At 46.8% G+C, this 24,509-nt stretch overlaps 1 protein-coding gene across 1 annotated transcript in view; it reads left to right on the top strand.

Moving 5' to 3' along the window:
* Window positions 1-308: 308 nt before the first annotated feature.
* CLMP (CXADR like membrane protein) overlaps window positions 309-24,509 on the top strand; it is a 124,797-nt gene continuing 100,596 nt past the window's right edge. The window contains exon 1 of the mRNA XM_050755616.1: window positions 309-700. Coding sequence (XP_050611573.1) covers window positions 673-700 — 28 coding nt within the window. The 5' untranslated portion in view covers window positions 309-672. The remainder of the gene's footprint in view (window positions 701-24,509) is intronic.

Here is a 24,509-nt window from a genome sequence, read left to right as displayed (position 1 = left end):
GAGAAATGAGAGTAAAAAAGAAGCGAGAGAGAAGTGGAGAGGACAAAGTGAGAGCAGAGCTCTAGGAACGGACAAGGCCTCGTCCACGGGCTCTCAGCCGAGGTGTCACCAATGCCCCCTGCACAGAATCAATCCTACGCCCGGCGCCTCTTAACCCACCCGCCTCTGCACGGCCCCAAGTCTCCCCTGGCCCTCCCTGCCCGGTCAGCTCACGCTTCTCCCCCACCGGCCCCCACCGCTAACCCCAAACGCTGCGCGGGAGGGAGGGAGGGAAGGAGGGAACAGCGAGAGAGCGAGGGAGGGGCTGCGGTAGGAGGCAACCATGTGGTTCCAGCTGAATTTTTTTCCCCCTCTCTCTTTCTTCACTCCTTTTTCTTTCCAAACAGGGAAAAGTGTTCCACGAAGCGGTAGCGCCTTTCCGCCTCGCGTTTCCCTCCCTGACCCTGGTCCCGGCTCCTGTCCCGGCGCGAGCTGGTGGGGCGAGCGCCGGGAGCCCATCTGCTCCCGGGGGCGCGGGGCGCGGGGCCGGCTTCCGCCCGGCACATGGCTGCAGCCACCCAGCGCGCACCCCGAGGCGCCGCGCCCAGCTCGCCCGAGGTCCGTCGGAGGCGCCCGGCCGCCCCGGAGCCAGGCAGCGGCTGAGCGGGGAAGCTCCCGCGTCCGGGAATCGGGATGTCCCTCCTCCTCCTCCTCTTGCTAGGTGAGTGCCTCTGGGAGGGCGGGAGTTTGGATGGCCGTGGGCAAACGCAGCCCTGCGTCCGGGAAAGACGCTGCTTCTGACCCGAGTGTCCCCGCAGCCCCTGGAGCGAGCCGGCTTTTCCGTCCCTGCCTCCTGGCCACGGAGGAGCACATCTGGCAACCGAGGGCCGCCCAGTCGGCCATCGAGATTGTCTCGCACATCTGGGCCCTTGAACAGACTTGGGGAGTCGTTTGATGTGGAGGGTCCTCTTTAGGGCGGTGTTTAGTTTCTCGTGTATCTGGGGAAAGTGGAGAATTGGTGGAGGGAAGGTTTATCCAGGAATTTTTGGGTCAGGTTCCTGAGGGTGGGGGTTTTTTGTTGTTGTTTCAAACAGGCGCCTCCGAGGCTCAAATTAGAAACAGATGTGTTAAAGGGTGAGCAGAGTGGGGGACAGGCAGGGTGGGAGAGGAAAGGGGAGAGGGAAAAAGGGCAGGGCCCAAGGAGCACCAGGAAGATGCAAATGCCCCAAGTGACCCAGGGAAAGAAGGAAAAGGGGAAAGGGTACGGGTTGGGAAGGAGAGAGAAAAGGAGGAGAACAGGAATGTGAAACAGAAGGGCAAGGCTGGGGGAGACGGAGCACAGAGAGTGAAGAAGACTTGGAAAAAACGGAGCAGAGGAGCCAGAACAGAGGGAAATGAGCAAGCATCACTTTTTCCTGAAACAGGCTCCGGAGCAAAGGGAAGAGTCCTCCTGAGCGTCCCTTCCTGGGGTCCCCCAGGCAGGATCCTTGGGGCCTCATAGGCCCTTAGGCAGAGGCAGGTTTGCAGGAGAGGACATCAGGGATGTGGGTGGTAGGAGCCCACAGGAGGGACTGGGAATATCTGAGGCGCCACGGCAGGAAAGGCAGGCACGGAGAGCAAAGGGCATGTCATACTATGCACGCTGAAGCGTGGGATCCACTGGAGACAGGCCCAACAGTTAGCTGGAGATCCGAAAATCAAAGAGCCAGCCAGGTGTGGTCAAGAGTGAGCACTACCCTGAACACCAGGCCATGGGAGAACTAGTCCTGGTTTTAAACTGACTAGCTGGGTGGCCTCAGACAACTTACTCCTTATCCAGGGCTTCTATGTCTTTAGCTCTGGAAAGAGAATATTAGATGGTTCCTAAGTCCCTTCTAGCCTACAACACCAGAGGTTTGAAGGAGGCTGGTGTCTAGAAGAACCACCAAACCCTGAAATACGTAGCTAGAGTGCTCTTTTTTGAAACTTTACAAACCAACTAAACTATATGCATACCCATCTAGGCCAGCCTCAGGCTGATAATCACTCAAGTTAGAGAAATGAAAGAGGTGGGCTAAGCCAAACTATTGCTCAAATAGGGCAGGTGGGGAGGGGTTATTTTCTAAACTCCTTTAGACATTAGCCAAATATTGCAATACTGTTCCTGTGCGCATCTGGCACAGCTGGATGGCACCTTTGTTCCCTTTACTGGACTCTACCACTAAGTTACCAATCACCAGATTTTCAGTTGAATGAAACTTCAGAGCTGCGTTATTAAAAACAGCTAATAGTCGTTGTTATACTGAACACTTTATATGTGCTATCTTGGTAACTCATTTGTTCTTCACACCAAGCCTATTGACTGCCCAGCCATCCCTGTTGGCTACCCTCATGTTACAGATGAAGAAACCAAGGTGTAAAAAGGCCAGGTAACTTGCTCAAGGCCACACACTCATAATTAGGAGGGATGGAATTTGGGTGCAGGCTACCTGCCTCTAGAGAGAGCTTCCTAAAGCGCATTGCTTTCCAGCCTCCTGTGGCTGCAGAGATCCTCAAAGCGCTTACCCTCTACCACACCTGGCTGGCTCTTTGATCTCACCAACATCTTCATGGAATGTAAGATGTCAGCGTGACCTATAGGAGAGAGGTCTGGGAAAGGGAAACAAAAGTCACACTGTTCGAGCACCTGTCCTTGTTTAAGAAGTGGTTTGGAGCCATGGAATGCTTGGACACTGTTCAGCAAAGCCAGAAAGAAAACACACCAAGTTGTCTGAGTCCTGAAATCATCATACTGGTCCTTTAAAGGGGCAGTTCCAGGGCTGCTTCTGATCATGGCTGGCATGATTTTTGGCGTATCTTTTTCTAATGATTGCAGAGTATCAAACAAGGGCTGGGAGGTGGAGAGTCTTCATCGTCTGAACTGTGGGCCAGTTGACTCCGTGCTTCCTGGACCTTCCAATGAGTGAGGTCAAATAACCCGCCTCTCTGATGTGAATGAACAAGTAGTGCTCTGAGCCCCAAGGAGAAGAGAGAAGGGGCTCCGGCTCAGCCCCTCTTCTGACCCACTATCCTGCCCCACTCCCCTAACGTTCCGGTCCTCACTGTGCCACCTTAACTTCTCTCCTTGACGACTATAGCAGCTGCCACATTCCTGCCCTGCCTGTCCTCTCTCCTCCACTCTGCACACTGCTACCCAAGTAACCCTGTGAGGCCGCTGGTAGAATGCACGAAGCTGGGACTTAAGAGTCTGGCAACCTCTCCAGGTTCTTGTTCTGACTCCCTTATCTGTACAATGGGCATAGGGGTGGGGGAATGTTGAATTCAAAATTTCTGTAATTCTATGGTTTTTCTCCTTTCTTCCAAAAACCTTTAGTAGTCTCATTGCTTTTAGTGTTGAGTACAAACACTTCATTCTGACATCAAAGACTTTACATGTCATTCACAGCTCTTCCTCTCCTCACCCCCAGATACTCAGTAGGGAACCTGAATTACTTCATGTGCCCAAAACACGTCCCATGCTTCTTTCTAATTCTACACTTTTGTTTATGATAATCCCCCCAGCAAGACTGCCTCCTTATTTCCTGCCCCTGCAGATCAAAATCATGTTCATTCCCCAAGTTTCACCTCAAATGCCACTTTCTCCATACACCTGTCCATGTTATCACCAGCTGAATATACTTTTTTTTTTTTTGAGTAGTCTATTGGACCTTTGAGTCCCAACAGCCTTCGTCTTATGACACTTTGTATTATGTTGTTCCAAATGCTTATCTAACACCCCATTAGAATGGAAGCTTCGTGAAGACAGGGACAGTGTCTCATTCACCTGTGAACCACGTTCAGTACCTTGCATAAACACTTGGGAACTATTTGTTGAGAGATAATTGGATTTTTAAAATATTTGAAATGTTTAAGGTCAAGAGAGGTGAAAAATTTGGAAGATCACTAACCTTTGACTGGGGGATAACCCAATAGCGAGGAGCCCAGTTCTAATTCAGCTTGCTTTGAGCTTCCTTGTCTATTAATGCAAATAGGACCAGTCCTATTTTTAAAAAATTCTACAAAGAACATTACAGGGACAGGGACCAGATAATATATTTGTCATACAAATTTATTTTGTTATCTTGTGTGTGCTAGTGCCAGATTAAAAATAAGACTTCTCTGTTGAAACTTCTGCCAGAATGGGGAAGGAGCTTGGTTTCGCAGAAAGTGAGTTTGAAGAAGGCATGAATGCATAGTCCATTGGTCTGCAGGATAATGACAGGTCTCAGTAGGATTCCATGTCCTACCCTCATCTTCCCACGTTAATGGTGATGGTCATAATAATGATATATTCCCCGTAGGCTTAAATCTAGTCACATCCTATTTTTGTCTTTTTCTCATCTGGGCAGGGTACACATGAGTATTATTTCATGAATGTATCTAATGATGATGGATATTTTTTAAAGGTAGAGTCAAAGATTGCCGGAACTGGAGGAAAACTAAGAGACTACTTAAATCAATGGTTCTTAAATTTTTGAGTCCCAGACCCTTTTTAGAATCTGATGAAAATCACAAAACCACTTCTTAGAAAAAGACATGTATACTTCAAGTTTGCCAATAATATTTAAGACCTCATTGAGACCTCCTGATACCTTTCCTTGGAACCCAAGTTAATCTTTGATCTAAACTTACCCCTTCTTTTAGCATGAAGAAACCAAAGTTCAGAGAGAGGTTTGGCGAAGGTTATACAGCTAGCTTGGTAAAAGGGCCAAGACTGGAACCCTAATTCCATGATTTGTCCTATTACACATTTTTGAAATAGAAAAATGTCTCTACTTCCTTTTCAGCTCATGTACTTAAAGCTTCAAGATCACAGCTGCTCTTGTGATGCTTCAGTTAAGTGAGCTAAATGCTGAATAATTGGCATTGGTTTTTATTATATGAGAAATTGCCTGAAAAATCAGGCAGGCGTCATAACATTTCAATTTAGTCAACGTAATTGGAAGTCCTAGGAACTCTGCAGTGTCATGTATGTCTAGTGTATTCAGGAGAAAGGAATTAATACCCAAAGTCCCAAAGATGTGGGTGTATGTGTACAAGGAACAGGACTGGAAATCAATAGCTTTAGCTCCTTAATCATTTTTCTGGGTGAGCCTAGGAAAATCATACCACTCTGAGCCTTAGTTTTCTCCTTTGTAAAATGGAAATATGAGATTAACATTATCTCTAAGTTTCCTTATACCACTAACATTCTGAGTTTTTTTAATTCTGAGAATTTTCTGGCTGGTCCAGATGTGGTTGTGATCAGGAACAGATGGGTGTCACCATGCTTATTGATTTTTTCAGGCACTGTTCACTCATGGCAATTGGTAGCACATGATGATAAACCAAGAAGGGTCAACGAACTAATTGGAAGAGAACAGTAGTAGCCTCCATCCTGGAACTGCCCTGTGGCACTGTTAGCCAGGGAGCACCATTCAGGTTCAGGGTGATGGCTCAATCCCCTCACCCAGGAAGTTCAGTAACTGAAATACTCACCAAAATGACCTCATCTTAAGCAGGGTTACTTACAGAACAGCCTCAAGCATGGACACCCAGGATAGGCTTCAGTGCAGAGGGGCTATGGTGTAAAATTATTTGTAAGCATAAGCTCTTTTTTTTTTCTTTTTTTGAGACAGAGTCTTGCTCTGTCACCTAGGCTAGAGTGCAGTGGTGCAATCTCCACTCACTGCAACCTCCGCCTCCCAAGTTCAAGCAATTCTCCTGCCTCAGCCTCCTGAGTAGCTGGGATTACTGTCATCCACCACCACGTCCGGCTAATTTTTTGTATTTTTAATAGAGATGGAGTTTCACCAGGTTGGCCATGCTGGTCTCGAACTCCTGACCTCAAGTGATCTGCCCACCTTGGCCTCCCAAAGTGCTGGGATTACAGGCATGAGCCACTGCCCCCGGCCATTTTCTTCTACTTTTAAAATTAACGCATAATGTGCATGTAAAGCACACCTAGTAAATGTATAGCTTAATGGATTCCTTGCCTGGATTTGAACTTGTAGTTGGATTTTGAAATATGAAATGTATTACTAGCCCACTTGTAGTACTCTGAGAGGGGATTATATGGGCGGGAATACTATGACAGTATAACTAATTTCTAACATTTGTACAAGGTTTAGCAGTTTACGAAGTACATTAACATACCTTATCCACCTCAAATCACTCTTTGAGAGTATCATTATTACTCCATTTTACAGATACATAAATGGAGGCTCAGAGAAGTAAAGTGAGCTTCTTTCTCTAGAATACACTGTGAGTAAACAGCTGAGCTAGGATCCCAACCCAGGACTTTGGATTCCAAAAACCATGTGTTTTCCACTTACCAAGAGACACACGGTTATTCTGAAATCAAGGCTCTGTGTTACTAAGAAGAGTGGATCAGGCTGAAGCAGAGGCTTCATCTTTAAACCCCAAAGTGGAAAGTTCTGCCGAACATTTATTACCCATCCCCTTCCCCCACTCCATTCCAATGGTTAACAAATGTGTTTGGATGACTATTGTGTATAACAGAACTACTTCTACATACATTGTATATGGATTACTAGTGTTCCTTCTAATACATCAGAAGACCCTTCTAGTGTTCAAGAGGTCAGATGCTTTGGGGTCAGATGCATGAGCTTCCCTTGTTAGTACTATCCTGCGACTGTGGATGACGAGGTTTATGGATTGGGTATGACTCACCTAATATGTTGCTTTTTCTACTTAAAGCCCTGTTTTCAGCAGTTCCGACTTACTTGTTTCCTAAAGAAAAAATGCAAACCATACCTTCCTCCCCTTCAAGTTCTGGTTATCTGAATGTCTGGATTCTGGAAAAATAAAAGTTTATTTCCTTTGGCACCGTACAGACCAAAATGGGGAAGAATGCCGAAACGAAAGCTTTATTTTGTTAGCAGCAGTCAGTTGGGTCACTGTGTGTGGAGCCTCAGCCAAAGCCTGGCGGTGATAAGACTCAATGCTGCTTTGTTTCAAGAGCAGGCAGGGGAGAAAGCTGTTTCCTTTGTGCCCATACTGAGAAGAGAAAATGGGCAACTATCTTCAGAATAGTCCCTCAGTGGGTGTGGAATATTGAGGGTTTTTGTAAGAGGGGCAGCAAGGGGGATGTGGAAAGTTCAGGTCATCAACGGTGGCAGAGGAGAAGAAAGGAGAGGAGGAGGAGGAGGAAGAAGAGGAGGAAGAGGAGGAGGAAGGCATAGAGACTGTAGAGGATGAAAAAGCTAAGCTAAGCTGACCTCCTGGTGTTTACAGAGCAGCCTCTGAGCACGTTCTGTTTCACGGATGGCGGGAGCAGCTCACTGATGTCCCTTTTAAGATCTTCTTTAGGGCTTCCATCCAAGCTGTAACATTTCCTACTTCAGGCACACGCTCTCTCACACAAAACAATTACAGAGCGGGTGCGCCTGCTAGAGTTCAGGCCCCTAGCTGGGCTCTGAGACCCCGATCACACAAAAGGCTCCCTTTCTACCTTCTAAGAATTCAGATCAGTGAGAGAGATGTATTCACAAACAAGGAATGTCAGATACATGAGGAGGCGATTCTGGAGGAAAGTACCAAGGATTCTAGGAGTCCCAAAGAGGAAGCTGCTTCATTACGTGCTGGCTGCTGTGTATTTCTTCTCATGCAGGTCTTCAGGGGCTGTGTCTGACATCCCTGTGCCCCTCACAGCACTTGCTCATTATTGAGATCGTGCTAAATAAGCAGTCGGTGGGTTGATGGATCACCCATCAGCGTCAGAAAGGAGTAGAATTAATCAGTGCATCCTTGGCATTCAGCCAGGAGCTTCCTGGAGAGATTGAGACTCCCAGTGTCCTTGCCTATTGAAGGTTATGGTCTCATTCTTCATCACAACCTGCCAGCGACACAGCTACCTCTAGGTCCTCATCCCTCATGGGATGTTTTCTGAAAAAAGGAAAGAAAAAGATGTGTAACTGTGAATTTGGATCTCTTAATTAAAAATGGCCATATATTCACCCAAGGTTTGTATCTTATTACTCCACATGGAAAATGAATAGGATCAAGCCAAAGAGGAATTTTCTGTTCCAGGAGAAACTCATTGTACTAAGCAGAGACTCAGCCCCAAGTCATACTTCTTTTCTTGGTCCGGGAGGAAAGAGGGAAAATGAAATCCCTGAGAGGGAAATTGCTTTGTGACTTCATTGTTTAAATTTAGGCTTGGGTTTGTGGGGATCGTTCAGACTTAGAGCAATAAGCCTTCTAACCCAACCTCTGTCACTTCTCATTACTTCCAATGACAGTTCCAATTATTTCCAATCACTCTTCAAGGGAACAGCAGGGAAGGCGCACATGGCTTCCACGTAGACCAACCGTGGAGCAACCGCTGTAAGAATCGGCCCCTGGGGTCCCTAGACCCTGCTGGAAGCCAGGCTTGTCCACTTCAAAATTGTGTGACCTTGGGCAAGTTACTTCACCTCCCTAACCTCAGGTTTTCGTCAGCCATTGCATCTAGTAACGATGTCATAGAGTTTTTTTAATGAAAATTACATGAGGTGATGCATAAGAATTTTAACGCTCTGCTTGGTACGTAATAAATAGTAAATGAATATCTGTTGTTATTATCATGAGTTTCCTTTCTGGGGGAGGGTCAGTTCATGGGTATTTGGAGGGTCTGCTTGAAGTCAACGACCACCAGGCCGTCAGCACCAGCATTGGGGGCTTTGGCCACTGTGGTTCCTCACCCTACAGGCGAGCCCCTAATGTCCTTTGGGGAATATTGCTCTGCTCCAGGTCCACAACGGGCTCACAGATTCTGGCCGGGCTCAGTGGCTCATGCCTGTAATCCCAGCACTTTGGGAGGCTGAGGCGAGTGGATCACTGGAGGTCAGGAGTTCGAGACCAGCGTGGTCAACATGGTGAAACCCTATCTGTTCTAAAATAATGTAAAACTTAGCTGGGCGTGGTGACACACGCCTGTAATCCCAGCTACTCGGGAGGCTGAAGCAGGAGGAGCATTTGAACCCGGGAGGCGGAGGTTGCAGCAGTGAGTTGAGATCGTGCCACTGCGCTCCAGCCTCTGGGTGACAGGGCGAGACACCATCTCAAAAAAAAAAAAAATGAGGCTCGCAGATTGTGCCCTAGCTCTCCACAGCCGCTCTGGGAGAGCAACTTTTTGTGTTATTTAGCCCTAGGAAAGAGGTGCCCTTCTATGCCGCTTGGCATATCACAGCTGTGAGTCTTCTTTTCCTGGGTTCTACCCTCTTGACTCATGCCCCCAAGTACCTGTGCCAACTTAGGCTGCCTCAGCCTGGGCATATAACTGGTTGGTTCGTTTCTGTTTTCAGTGTTAAGTGATGTTTAATTGAGCAAGTACTATGGACTAGGCAGTGTGCTAGGGATTTCCAGACAAGTAATTTCTTATATTCTTAAAACAACCTGTGAGATTGGTATTACGGTCCCTATATTACAGGATACGAAAGTGAGACATAAGAGGTAAGGTATTCCATCCTAGGCAGTACAGCTTGAATAGAGCAAAACAGCAGACGCGAGAGAATTTGCCCTCTCCAGCACTGATCTGGGAAGTAGGCATGACGAGGCAGCCAGGCCACATAGGTACAGTGACACACAAACGGACGGGAGGCCACTGGGAGGCCTGACCTTGGCCTAACAAGGAGCTGCAAGTTCCTTATCCCCCAGTTTTCAGGCAGTCATTTGTCCTGATCAAAACTAGACTCCACCGAGCCCCACACCCACATTCAAGATGTGTTTAATTATGTTTCTTTTTTAAATAGGAGGAAAGGAAAACCTCAAGGTGAGAAGAAAAATCTGTTTGTTTTTTTCTTCCCACTGACCTGAACAGTAAAGTGCGATTTTTCTCCTCATTAAAGAGGGCTAAACTGGTGTCCCAGATTCCTGCGAGCCTAGAATTCCCGCTCAGAATGAAGTCCTGGGCCAGGCAGGCAGAGCCTGGGTTTTCAGCGGAGGCCTGGTCCCCATCTGCCTTCCCCTGGGGGAGCTCTACCCCACCCCACTCCCACCAGTAGCGAAGGGCAGCCGGCTCCCGCCTTGCCTGCACTCCACCCCCGAGGAGGGGAGGCCGGAAACGAGGCCACCTCTCCGCAGCCTCCTTCTCTGCTCCACTGCCTCACACCCTGTTCCTGGAGCCCTGCAGCTTCCCAAGCCCTGGGGAATGCAGGTGGCCATCCCTGCATGCTGCTGCCTCAGCCTGACCTTCCTCCTGCTCTCTGTCTGTCTCCCCTGGCGCCAAATTGGCCTGCTCTCAGATCTGGCACTTAACGAGACAGACAGAGAAAGAACAAAGACCAGCCTGAACTCCGTCAAGCTCATCTTTCATGTATTGCCCCTTTTCCTCTCTCTCTCCCTCCTCCACTCTCCCAAATTCTCTGTGAGGCACCCACTCCTGAAAGCCTTTGCTCTCTTCAGCCTAAGCTAATAGTGGTGCTTTGTCCCCGGTCCCCCACCTGTTCTTGAAGACCTCCATGCTGTTGCCTTCCATCCCCTGTGACCAGCTACCTCTTTACCACTTCTGCCCTGACCAGCTTCCTCCCATCCACCGCCTCATCTGCAGAGGCTTTCCTGACACTCCAGGCACAGAGCGGTGCTGGCCCCTCTGAGCCCCCAGAGCACCTTGTCCACACCTTTAGAGTAGCTTGTGGCATGTTATGGTACAGTTTGGGGTTCTCTGTCTTTCCTGGTGACTGTGAGCAGGGAACAGTGTCGTATTGTCAGGAATACCAAGCCCAGTGAGCAGCTGGCACGTGCTGGATTCTTGCCAAATGAATGAATGAGGGAACAAACAAACATGTGAACGCACAAGTGAATGCATGTCAATCCCCTCTCAGGGGAAGGGTGACTGAGTCACTTTTCACTTAGTAATTTTCAGGACATGTGGCCTCTCCTTTCAGCTTTAGTTTGAACTTTAGCCTTATTAGTGGTCAAAGCCCTTCCAGCAATATTGACTGACTCCTTCTCTGACCCTTTTAGGTCCTCTGCAGAGAATGGCAAGAGTTGTGTATGGGCTCTTAGCCAATTCAGGAGCTCCTTCCGTGATGCATGGAGTTTAAGGCCCTCTTCCTCTCCTTTCCTCTTTTGCTTCTGCCTCACCAGGTTCACCCTGCTCATCTCTAACCTTGCCTGGGTATCACCGAGGCAGCATGAGCAGAAGAAACACAAGTCAGCCAATGAGCACAGAAAATTTTGGTGGGATTTTTAAGTTATTATTTCAGCCAGGCACGGTGGCTTACGCCTGTAATTCCAGCATTCTGGGAGGTGGAGGTAGGCGGATCACCTGAGGTCAGGAGTTCGAGACCAGCCTGGCCAACATGGCGAAACCCCATCTCTACTAAAAATACAAAAACTAGCTGGGCGTGGTGGCACATGCCTGTAATCCCAGCTACTCGGGAGGCTGAGGCAGGAGAATCTCTTGAACCTGGGAGGCAGAGGTTGCAGTGAGCCAAGGTCACACCACTGCACTCCAGCCTGGGCGATGGAGTGAAATTAATAAAAAAAATTAATAATTAATGAATTAATTAAAATATGATTTCTAGGCTAAGTGCTTGTCCATGTGTTAGCACATTTAATCTTCAAAACAGCATTGTGAGACAGATGACAGCTTTCATTTTGCAGATGAGGATCAGAGAGGTTAAGAAATTTTTCTGGTGTTACCACAGCTAGTTAGTCAGATTAAAATTTGAAGCCCTGTCTTCTGGCTCCTAAGTCATTACTCATCCTACTGCCCCACATGACCAGGAGCCCCATTGTGAGTGGCAGTCGCACCCCACCACACTCAGTAGGGCTCTGTGCTGATTTGTGGCTTCTGTGTCTCGTCCCCACCCCAGTGCATCGGGTGGGTATATCAGTGAGCTTTCTCTGAAAGATGGTTGCCAGGTAAGGCTGTTTCCTCTGGGAAGCCTTGAGATTTGTTTCATGCATACGGTGACCAACCATCCTGTTTGCCCATGCAGGATTCTCAGTACTAAAACTGGGACAGTCCCAAGAAAGCCATTTAATTGGTTACCCTAGTAGTAGAGTATCTCGCTACTCAGAGAGTGACCCTCAGGCCAGGTGCAGTGGCTCACACCTGTAATTCCAGCACTTTGGGAGGCCGAGGTAGGCGAATCACTTGAGATCAGGAGTTCGAGACCAGTCTGGCCAACATGGTGAAACCCCATCTTTACTAAAAATATAAAAATTAGCCAGGCATGATGGCGGGTGCCTGTAATCCCAGCTACTCAGGAGGCTGAGGCAGGAGAATCGCTTGAACCCGGGAGATGGAGGTTGCAGTGAGCCGAGATCCCACCACTGTACTCCAGACTGGGCAACAGAGCAAGACTCTATCAAAAAAAAAAAAAAAAAAGAGTGACCCTCAGACTAGCCACAGTGGTTTCACCAGGGAGCTTGTTGGAAATGCAGAATCTCAGACTCACTCACCCCAGACGCACTGACCCAGAATGCACGTTTTCGCAAGATCCCCATGGAAGGGGAAAAACATTTTGTTTTTTTTTTTTTTTTTGAGACGGAGTCTCGCTCTGTCGCCCAGGCTGGAGTGCAGTGGCGCGATCTCGGCTCACTGCAAGCTCCGCCTCCCGGGTTCACGCCATTCTCCTGCCTCAGCCTCCCGAGTAGCTGGGACTACAGGCGCCCACAACCGCGCCCGGCTAATTTTTTTTGTATTTTTAGTAGAGACGGGGTTTCACCGTGGTCTCGATCTCCTGACCTTGTGATCCGCCCGCCTCGGCCTCCCAAAGTGCTGGGATTACAGGCGTGAGCCACCGCGCCCGGCGGGAAAAACATTTTGGAAGAGGAAGTACTTAAGGCACATTCGACAGAAGTTACGGAAATGAAGATTCATACCTGAATCATCTGACCTGAGAGAGGTGACATCCTCACTTTTCCAAGCTTGCATTTTACATGTGATGGTTTGCTCTATACCTCAGGTGATGCACATTGGCACAAAAGACTTAGGTTTATAAACCGAGGAAGAAAGGAGTTATGGGTCCACATTCAGTCCAAGTGGAATGAAAGGCTGGAGGGTGCGTGAGTGCTGGGTGAGGGTGTGTGGGCATCGAGTGATTTCACAGTTAAGCCTTTCTTGTGTCTTTGAAACGATGATGTTCTTACGAGGGACTTGGAGTTCTCTGGATTCGCTGGCCTACACCCTTTTGCCGAGGTCGGGCTGGAGTATCACAGTGGACAGCAAATAAACCAGACTGTGAGTGAGGACAGCAGCAGCCTGTGCTCTTGGGCCTGAGGATTCAGCAAAGGGAAATAAACGCCCAGAGGGAAAAGCATATAATAGGAACCACGCTTGCTGAAGAGTAGACCCTCAGTAGTTATAACTGAAGAAATAATTAGGCCACCAAAGAGGTGTTCCAAGACTACATGTTTTCCTGTTTGATGCCTGGCTCTGAATCTAGGTCTCATTTTCACCCTGGCCAAGGAGAGATCAGAAGGGAAAATGTGTAGGTCCCTTCCCTGCTGCAAGAATCTAACCCAGATTTGGAAATGAGTTATTCATGGTTCCCCAGCCTGTGCTACCCTGTGGTGATGACCTCGCTTGGATGGAAACAGAAGTGATGGAAACTGTGCTCTAGGTGAGAAAGTGGTTGGCCAGCTCTTCATAGGATGCTTCAACAACTTCTCTAGGGCCTTGGCTTATCTCAAAGCAAACCTGGGTCAAAGCAGTTGTTCGGTCTTTTAAATTGGTGCTGTGTGTCATCCTGGGTCAAAGTCATTGTAAAAGTCTTTTAAAGGGGTGCTGAGTGTCATCTTTTGTTAATGTTTTTGCTCTAAAACCAGACTGTCAGATGTTAAAATAACAGGCACCAAGCAAGGTACGAAAAGACATTTGTATTTCTAGGATTGCAGAGCAGCCTTGAACTAAAAGAAGCATAACCCATATTTGTCGACTTTCTCTCTATTCCAAGTCACATGCCCAGTAGGGAGCCCAAAATAAGGGCAGCCCAGGGGAGGGAATGACAGGCAGGCCTGGAGATGGATGTGTTCATCCGTTGAGTTGGAGCTGTTTCAGACAAAGCTGATTTCTGCTGTGATATTAATCCCACCCGGACAACAAGAAATCAAACTGTCACTTTTCTCAGAATGAGATGAAATGTTTCTGACCTAGGTTTGGTTTTATAACAATTTCTTCTGTGTGTGTTGTTTTCCCTGGGATCTCAAAGGGCTCAGTTGGGGGTGGATCTTAGAAGAAAACACAGATTTCATTTATGGCGCAACTTCCTTGCCTGGTACTGTGAGTGGACATAGTGCTGTGCATGACCTGAGAGCCTGGTCGGGGAGCAGATTGACAGAGGAGAGAAACTGGGGAACAAAGGCAGACAGAATGGAATTCATTGCCAAAATGTTTGGTACAGATAATAAGTGAAACAAAAGTTTTGGGAGAAGATAGTAAGGAAGGTGGAGGAACCTAACCTTGCTCACAGTGGAGCACAAATACCTACCGCAAGGTGAAAGCAGTCGCTTGAGGGCATTGCACTGGGGTGAGCGAGGGCAGGAGCTGCAGAGCGCCTGGGACCTAGGAAGAGAGCAGGAGAAAGGACATGCGGGGGCGGGGAGGAGACGGTTGTGAAATTGTTCAGTCTCGCTCTGGAAACAGTACACATCATAGTTTATAGGCCAATTTGGAGACCTCCTCCGGCTGCGTGGCGGTGTTGGGAAGTGGCTGAGCACCTCACCTCTGGGTCTCAGTTTTCCCCCTGCTGGAGGAGAGACTGGAAGGGAGAAGGTGTAGGTTCCCTCTCTGCCGAAGAGGTCACGCTGTGTGGCATTCCTTTGTGGGGAGCCATAGACTGGACTGCGCATTGTTCTTTCCCCTGCAGGCAGCGTGAGCTGACGCTCTTGACCCTAAGGTTGGAGGCAGAGACCCTCTTACCTGCACACACCCCGGGCCCCCTAGTCTCCTTGCTGCTGCTGGCTCTGCCCCCAGTGCTTTCCTATCACTAAGAATAGAGGCCTTCTCTCCAGGCATCCTTCCCACACAGTCTGACTCTGCCCAAGCCTCTGCCCTTGAAGATGCCAAAGTGCTTTCTGTCTCAGAGTCTTTGCGGTTGTTTTTCCCTAGCCCAGGAACGCTCTTTCCCCAGATGGCTGCAAGACTGGCTCCTTGCCTTTCAGGTTTCAGTGCAAACACCGCCTCAGTGAGCATTTTCCTGAAACCCTCTCACCCCCGTCCCAACTAACCAGGGCCTCGGCCTGGTCACTATCACTTTGCCCTGTTATATTTTCTCCCTAACACTTACCACTGTCTTTTTTTTCACTCCTATACATTTCTGTCTTTGTCTGTTCAGGCTGCTTAACTAATTACTATAGACTGGGTGACTTATAAACAACAGAAATTTATTCCTCACAGTTCTGGAGGTTGAGAAGTCCAAGAGCAAGGCACAACAGATTTGGTGTCTGGTGAGGGCCTGCTTCCTTGTTCATAGACAGCCGCATGGTGGAAGGGGTAAGGGAGCTCTCTGGGGCTTCATTTCTAAGGCTCTGCCCTCATGACCTAATCAGTCCCCAAGGCCCCATCTCCCAATACCAGCACCTTGAGGGGTTAGGATTTCAACATATGAGCTTTGTGGGAAACACATACTTTAGACCGAATGTGCCATGTACTTGTTTACTGCCTGTCTCTGCAATAGCCAAGACTTCGTCTATATCATTTAGTTCATTTACTTCTGCATCCTTAGTGCTTAGGACAGTGCCTGACACAGAGGTGCTCATGTACTCACTGAAGGTTACCCAGCTGGTAAGCAATGAAGTCTGAATGTGAACCCAGGCAGTCTGACTCTAGAGCTGGTGCCATAAATTAATGTTATTCAAGTCATCTAAGCCCCTGCTTCTCAGAGTTTTAGAATTTACCCGGGAAGCTTGTTAAAAATGCAAGTTCTGATTTAAGTCCAGGGTGGGGCCTAGGACTCTGAATTTCCAATAAGTTCCTAGCCAGTGTTGCTGGTCCATGGAAAAAGGCTCTCAGGAAGAAAGAGAGGGAGGGAAGGAGAGAAACAGAGGCTCAGTGAAGTTAGGATGGCTTTCCTTAAACTATAAAGCTAGTTGGTGGCAGAGTTGGGACTCCAGCCAAGGGGCCTGGCTCCCAGCCCAAAGCTCTTTGAACCCTCAGCAAGCCCAAGGATTTTAAGGCATACTTACATCTTGAATTCCTAATTGCAAAGGGGGCCTAGGACCCTGGCCTCTGCCCCCTGCAGATCACTGGTACTTGGTTGCCACTGGGCCTTCCCATTACAGGGCACAACAGTTCATGTTTTGAAAGACAAGAGTGGTTTCCCCAGAATTTCCAAACCCCCTTCTAGCACAAACACTGAAGTATATAATCTCCACCCTCTCTGCCTCACGAACAAGACCCCTCTAGCGGCTCTAGGGTTTGCCATTATGGTATTTGTTATAACGAGTGTCAGCTCATTTGTGCAGCCTCCACCCTTCCCCAGGCTTCCTTGTTCCTTTCTTTCTGACACAGGAGATGAGAGCTAGACCTGTTGGAAACTTTTACAAATCCTCTGTCCCGCCTTCCACCCAATAGAAATCCCTTTCTGAAAGACGATCATGCATCCTCCATTTGAGCAAACAACAGGAAGCTCAGCACTTGCAAAGCCCTTTCCACTCTCAGGCAGCTCCTTCCATGAGAAACGGCTTTCTCCTCTGAACTGGGTTTCCTTTCCTGGCATCTTCCACCAACCGAGGCAATAAATGTTAGTAATGGCCATAACTGCCTCACAAGCAAAGAGGGTCCTCCAATTTACAAAGCGACATTTTAAAAACATTTATCAAGCTGGGTGTAGTGGCTCATGTTTGCTAATCCCAGCACTTTGGGAGGCTGAGGCAGGAGGATCGCTTGAGGCCAGGAGTTGGAGACCAGCCTGAGCAACACAGGGAGACACCATCTCTAAATAAAATTTTTTTAATTTATCTGTAACAGACACTGTGCTAGCGTTTTCATGTATGTGACACTTCATGTAATACAACCATACCCCGAAGTACAAAGCACCAATCCTCATTCTACCAATGCATAAACTGAGGCTCAGAGGGTTTAAATGACTTGCCCAAAGAGAGAGGCCCCATAAGCTAGAGACACCATGTCCTTTATAAGACACCACAGTCGCACATCCTCCTGCTACTCAAAAACCCTTCAGAGTCCTTTCATTTGCATCTCCCATCCTGCTCTTCTTTTACAAATGAAACACTCCTATCCCTTTAACCTTCCTTTCTAGTAATCACAAGAATGCTAACCATCATGAATGGAGGTCATGTTACATCCCAGGCACTCAATATGTAGACTAAGTTAATCTCCATAACAACCATCGAATAATTCCATTTTATAGATGAGCAAACTGCTGAAACTCAGAGAAGCAATTTGTTCAATGGCACTCAATTAGTGACTGTCAAAAAGCTAGGATTCAGCTTGGGTCTCTGTGAAAATGAGAAAAATGCTAGAGTGAAGGAATGCAACGAAGGCAATGGGAATCCAAGTAAGGAATGATGCACACTTGGACATTCTCCCATTTGAACCGTCTTTCTGGTGTTGGCACGCTTGACCTCTCCTACAGAATGACTTAGCACAAAAGGGGGCTCTTCAGGGGAGTCTAATCTGGGCAGGGGAGGCCATTGTTCTGTGGAGGTCATTTGACACCAATTCTAAGTACATTTTTTAAAAGCAAGATTTGGCTCAGCCAGGGTGGCTCATGCCTGTAATCCCAGCACTTTGGGAGGCTGAGGTGGGTGGATCACCTGAGGTCAGGAGTTCGAGGCCAGCCTGGCCAACATGGTGACACTCCGTCTCTACTAAAAATACAAAAAAATTAGCCCGGCGTGATGGCGCGTGCCTGTAATCCCAGTTCCTCTGGAGGCTGAGGTAGAAATATCGCTTGAACCCGGGAGGCGGAGGTCGCAGTGAACCAAGATGGTGCCACTGCACTGCAGACTCCAGCCTGGGCAACAAAGTGAGACTCTGTGGTAAAAATAATAAAATAAAATAAGTAAATAAAAATAAATAAAAACAAGATTTATTGGGATATAATTAACATACAATGAACTGCAGATATTTGAACTATATAATATATGAGTTTCATATATCACCACAATCAAGATGTTTTAAACATGTGTCATAAATCCAAAAAGGATGGCATCTCAAGGCTGGGCACGGCAGCTCACGCCTGCAATCTCAGCTATAGTCCAGACTGTACAGAACCTGTCGTCCTCCCTTTGCTTCTAGATTCCCATACAACTTTGCGGTTTGATGATTAGTTTTGATCTTAAGGCCCAGAATCCACATTTACAGCCCTGTTTGGCTTTTTCAGATTCCCATGAACCCCTCATGTGAGTTCAAGAATACATTTACCGTCAGATTCTTGGGGCTGAAAGATAAAGTAAATGTAACCCAAGGGTGTTGGTCCTCCAGCTGAGGGTTCCTGACTCAGCAAGGATGAAGTGACTCACCAGAGCCTCCAAGAAGATGCTCAGGAGACAGGAGGGAGGCACAGGGCCAATGTCCACTTCCCACCCTCCCATCTGCTTCCTATTCCCTCACTTTTTCTTCCTAAGGCCGCACCTCCCAAATACACTGCATCAAAGGAGAAAAACACCCCAAAGCAGTGAGGATTTTGAGGGAAGGGCTCTGAATTCAGACAGAAGCCTGCTCTAGGACTGCCTCTAAATGGCCTAAGTACCATCTTTACCCTAAGACGGTCTATATTCCCCTCCATCAAATTAATCTCTGTCTACTCTAAGCTCTCATGAACTTTCTGTTATGGCAACAATCACCTGCTATCCTTCAAAATGTGATGATTCACACATCTTTCACTTTCTAGACCGTAAGCTCTCTGCGGCCATGGTGCTGATCTGATTCTTCTTTGCATCCTCTGTAGCGGCTAACGTGGTACTCAGTGGGTACTTGTTGAACGGACAAGTGAATGACCTACCTTGTCCTAAACCTCAGGGCAGGACTTAGAGCTGAGCATAGCACTACCCTTGTGTCTCTCACACCACATGCTACGCGTGGAATATGAGTGGACACCCAAAATGGTGATTCTCTGTGTGTGTGTAATATAAATAGAACTAGGGAGATGCATACACTGTCTCCTTCACGTACAATGTTAACTCTCCCAAAGGTAAGGCTTGGCTTAACAGATTGTCACTGGTAAGTCTGCTTCCTGGGAGGGATATAGCTCCCACCTCCAACAGTACCAGCAGGTGCTAAGGAGCCAGGAGAGAACAGGTATTCAAAGTGGGAGGGAATAGTTACCAGCATGGAGGTGGAATCTCCGCAACTAGGGTCCCATTGGCTCAATCTCAACCTTCAAAGGAAGCCTATGGAGTCGTGGTGCCTGCGGCCGCCAGCCTACCATTTCCCCTTCCAGAGATATTCATTCCTTGAACAAAAGGCCCAAGTGGTTAAGCTTCCTTAGGTCACTCAAAGAGGAATCTTTACACATCAGACAAAATGTGATTTCAAATATAGATATGCCTAAATGAGTGTTTCTCAATTTGGTTTTAATTTCAGGAACTAGTATAATTTCAAAAATAAATTTGGGCACAAAATCAGGGGCTCACTTTTAAAATATTATTGACTATAGTTTTAAACAAAAATACAAACTACCATCCTGCTGTTAAAATTATTCCTAAAAAGAAGCAGAATTGCAAAAACAAAAATAAAAAGGCAGTTGGCAACCATTCATGGACAGCTCTCTGTTTCTAATAGCTAACACTTAGTGAGTGCTAAATGTACACTAGGCACTATTCTAAGTATTTTAATAATATCTCATTTTATACCCATGCAGATTACATCATCTATATTTTTTCTTACTCCCATGTGAGGCAATGAGAATGTCAAGGACCGGTGGCATAAGTTTACACTCTAGTGCTAGGCAATCGCTAGCATTTTGGTAACTAACTAAAATAAGATTTCTTGAGGCAACTCGCAGCTGCAGGAATCAAAACTTCTATGAATCTTCAAGTTTCCATGCGATGCAAAGGCCAGGATGTGATCTTTCGGAGTGAGCTCTTCTATGCAGGATCTAGATGACAAACATCTTCCTCTCAAGTTTTCGTCAATATATGGAACCCACTGAGTTCTGTTCCCAGTTGACAAATGAGACTCATGAGATTGTAGCCTTTGTCAACCAATGCAGTGCCCCAAATAAATAATCGTTGAGCCAAAGCTAAAATACTTCAAACTGTATTTTTGCATAAGAGATAAAGGAAGAGCAAGCTGGGTGTGGTGACTCACACCTGTAGTCCCAAGTACGCGGGAGGTTGAGGAGGGGGGATCTCTTGTTCAGCCCATCAGCCTGGGTGATATAGTGAGACCTCGTGATATTGTTTGGCTCTGTGTCCTCACTCGAATCTCATCTCGATTTGTAATCCCCACCTGTCGAGGGAGGGACCTGTAATCCCCACATGTTGAGGGAGGAAGGTGATTGGATCATGGGGTGGTTCCCCCATGCTGTTCTCATGATAGTGAGTGAGTTCTCGTGAGATTTGTTGGTTTTGTAAGTGTTTAGAAGTTCCCGTTTGCTCTTCTCTCTCTTGCTGCCTTGTGAAGGTGTCTGTTTCCCCTTCCACCATGATTATAAGTTTCCTGAGGCCTCCCCAGCCATGCAGAACTGTCAAACCTTTCTTTATAAATTACCCAGTCTCAGGGAAGTTCCTTATAGCAGTGCGAAAATGGACTAATACACCCCATCTCTTAAAAAATTTTTAATAAGTCAGGCATGGTAGTGCAGGCCTACAGTCCCAGCTACTAGACAGACAGGGGCAGGAGGATCACTTGATCTCAGGAGTTTGATGCTGCTGCAAACCATGATTGCATCACCATACTGCAGCTGGGGTGGCAGAACGAGATCTTGTCTCTAAAACACGAAGGAAAAGCTACCACTTTTGCAATAGAGAGCCCCTTTCCCCTCTTTCCTTGCCTCCACTTCCAAAGCACAGGCATTAACATTCCACTAGTATGTTTCACAATGAGCACACACCAGATGGCTTTAACCCGGGGAAGGAATGCTGGGTTGAGTAACAGGGCGATGAATTAAATAACCCTTCGCTAACCATTTAAAAAATCCTAAGTGCTTCCTGATTTCTAGATTAAAGAAAATTCATGGGGCCTTAAAAAAGACAGAATATAAAGGACCTTAGGTTGCCGCCTCTAGACAGAAGGGCCTTTAGAAGATGGATAGACCAGCAAGGTCAACCATTGCAAAAGTCTCCCCAGAGACCGGACACATCTTCCAAAGGAGGAAGGAGGCAGCAAGTGGGAGGATCTTTTATTTATTTTTTCAATGCTTAACAAAACAGCCCAAGGAGACCCAATGTCAGGCCTACATGTGAAATATTATATTTTGGGAGATAGTGCTTTAGTGTCCAGACGGAAGAGAAGCTGGATTCAGGATAGGATGTGGCCTAGTCCAGATAATCTTTGCCTATGTCATCCCTTCCCATTAACCATCTTGCTTCCCTGAATAAGAAGGAAGCAAACAATCAGAATTTCCTATTATACATAGTATGCAACAGAAAACTTTTAAACTATTTCCTGTTCCCAAAAAACTGGATGTGGAAGGAGATATGAGGTAGCACAGTGTAGTAGAAGGAGCATGTAATTACGTGTAGGAAGAACTTGTTCTGAAGGACAATGTCTTGGCCTCTATGTAAGGTGGAAAGTTTAAGGTTAAACTTAAGAAGTTTACATTTCTAGGCCTGAAATTTTTATTTTTTGTTTTATTAAAAAAAATATTTTTTGAAACAGGGTCCCACCTGTTGCCCAGGCTGGAATGCAGTGGCGAGATCACAGCTCACTGCTGCCTTGACTTTCCAGACTCAGGTGGTCCCACCTCAGCCACCCAAGTAGCTGAGACTACAGGCATGCACCAACATGCCTGGCTAATTTTTTGGATTTCTTGTAGAGATGAGATTTCACCATGTTGCCCAGGCTGTTCTCAAACTCCTGAGCTCAAGTGATCCACCCACTTTGACCTCCCAAATTGTTGAGATTACAGGTCTGATCCACAGCACCCAGCCCAGGCCTGGCATTTTTTTTGATGTGGTGAAGGAGTGGGGCATCCTGGACAGTGCTGTTATTTATCAGCTCTGTGATCTTAGGCAAGTCACTTATTCCCGAGCTTCAGTTTCCTCATCTGCAAAACAAGGACACTAACTCCCATTTTACAGAGGAGGAGGATGAGGCTCTTAGAGGTTAAGAAACGTGGCCAAAGTGACAAACTAGTGTATACCTTATTGCCAAGCCTGTGCTCTTTCCCTTAATCACCCCAACCCTCAAGATGAGATCATATGCATTAAAATGTTTTGCAATGAGCCAGGCACTATGCAGTCATTCCCTTGTGGTTATTACACACAGACTTCCATCTGGCATGTATAAAAAGGAATGTCAGCCCACATCTACATGTGTCCATGAATGCATTCATGTAAGACTGTGCATTACAAATAGAAGTCACTTTATGGTCTGACTGGCGTGAGAACACTTTTGCAATAACAGGATAGAACAGGGACTCTCCAAGAAAACCCAGGCTGTGTGCGGGCTCCAGCCATAAAACAGTCTCGTATCATGGGCGATCGCACGAGCTCTCATACCAGCACTGCAGCTGGCGCTGGCTTGTTCCCAACAGGTGATCCTACCTACCATCCTGTCCCAGAATGGAGCTCTTTCTAAGAGGTTAAAGCAAACCATATCTGCTTTTACTAATAATTGTTCTAGAGAAGTCTAGGAAAAGATGATGTTAACTTTGAGAGTGAAGCTCTGGGTTTGTATCTAAGGGTGCAAGGTGTGACATCTCATGCATCCTGAAAAGGTGTCATGCAAAATGGTGACGAGGAAAATACTATGGCCCTTATAGAAACATCCCTCCAGAAGTGCTCATACATTATTAGTGGGGTGCAGACAGCACAAACCTCTTTAAAAAACATTTAAAAGTCAGCTTCAGGAATTTAAAAACCATTCATAGTCTCGGCCCAATAATTCCATTGTTAGAAATCTATGCTAAGGACATAATAAAATACAATGTGCAAAAATGTTTATTGGCTGGGCATGGTGGCTCACACCTGTAATCCCAGCACTTTGAGAGGCCAAGGCAGGTGGATCACTTGAGCCCAAGAGTTCAAGACCAGCCTGGGCAACATGACTAAACTCGGTCTCTACAAAAAAAATAACAAAAAATTAGCCAGGTATAGTGGCTCACGCCTATAGTGCCAGCTACGTGGGAGGCTGAGATGGGAGGATCACCTGAGCTCAAGAGGTTGAGGCTGCAGTGAGCCAAGATGGTGCCATTGCACTGCAGCCTGGATGACTGAGAGAGGCCCTGTCTAAAAAGAACAAATAAATAAACAATAAAAGTTTATTGCAACATAAACACTGGCACAAACTAAACATCTCAAAATAAGAAAGTGGCTAAGTAGGCTGGGCGCGGTGGCTCAAGCCTGTAATCCCAGCACTTAGGGAGACTGAGGCAGGTGGATCACGAGGTCAGGAGATTGAGACCATCATGGCTAACATGGTGAAATCCCATCTCTACTAAAAATACAAACAGTTAGCCAGGCGTGGTGGTGGGCGTCTATAGTCCCAGCTACTCAGGAGGCTGAGGCAGGAGAATCGCTTGAACCCAGGAGGCACCTGGGAGACAGAATGAGACTCTGTCTCAAACAAAAAAAAAAAAAAAGAAAGAAAGTGGCTAAGTAAATTATGATTCATGAATCTATATAATCAAATATAGTACTTCTCATAAAACAGATGACAAAGAAATTTTATGACTTGGATAAATGCTCATGATATAATGTTGAGTAAAAAAAAAAAAGAATACAGAATTATATATACAGTATAGTAAAATCTCTACAGTGAATATGTCTAAATGCTTAGAAAACAGCCTGGAAGGAAATCTGCACTGAAGTGTTAAGAGCCGACACAGATGATGGTTATTTTCTTCATTATTTTTGTCCTTATTATCCAAGTTTTGTATAACAAGTATGTATAACTTCTATTTTTAAAGTATTACTTTAAACATCTAAATGTCTAAGTGCCACTCGTCCTTAAATGGCTTTCTCTCTTGCTTGAATTAGTACGACAGTCTTCTAACAGGCCGGGCGCGGTGGCTCATGCCTGTAATCCCAGCACTTTGGGAGACTGAGGAGGGTGGATCACTTGAAGCTAGGAGTTCAAGACCAGCCTGGCTTGGCGGGGCGTGGTGGCTCAAGCCTGTAATCCCAACACTTTGGGAGGCGAGACGGGTGGATCACGAGGTCAGGAGATCGAGACCATCCTGGCTAACACGGTGAAACCCCATCTCTACTAAAAAATACAAAAAACTAGCCGGGCGAGGTGGCGGGTGCCTGTAGTCCCAGCTACTCGGGAGGCTGAGGCAGGAGAATGGCGTGAACCCAGGAGGCGGAGCTTGCAGTGAGCCAAGATCCGGCCACTGCACTCCAGCCTGGGCGACAGAGCGAGACTCCGTCTCAAAAAAAAAAAAAAAAAAAAGACCAGCCTGGCCAACAGGGTGAAACCCTGTCTCTACTAAAACACAAAAATTTTC

The sequence above is a fragment of the Macaca thibetana genome, chromosome 14 (assembly GCF_024542745.1).
Source record: "Macaca thibetana thibetana isolate TM-01 chromosome 14, ASM2454274v1, whole genome shotgun sequence".
In the NCBI taxonomy this organism is placed as follows: Eukaryota; Metazoa; Chordata; class Mammalia; order Primates; family Cercopithecidae; genus Macaca; species Macaca thibetana.
The sequence above is the reverse complement of the archived record's forward strand: the minus strand, read 5'-3'. Positions and strand labels throughout refer to the sequence as shown.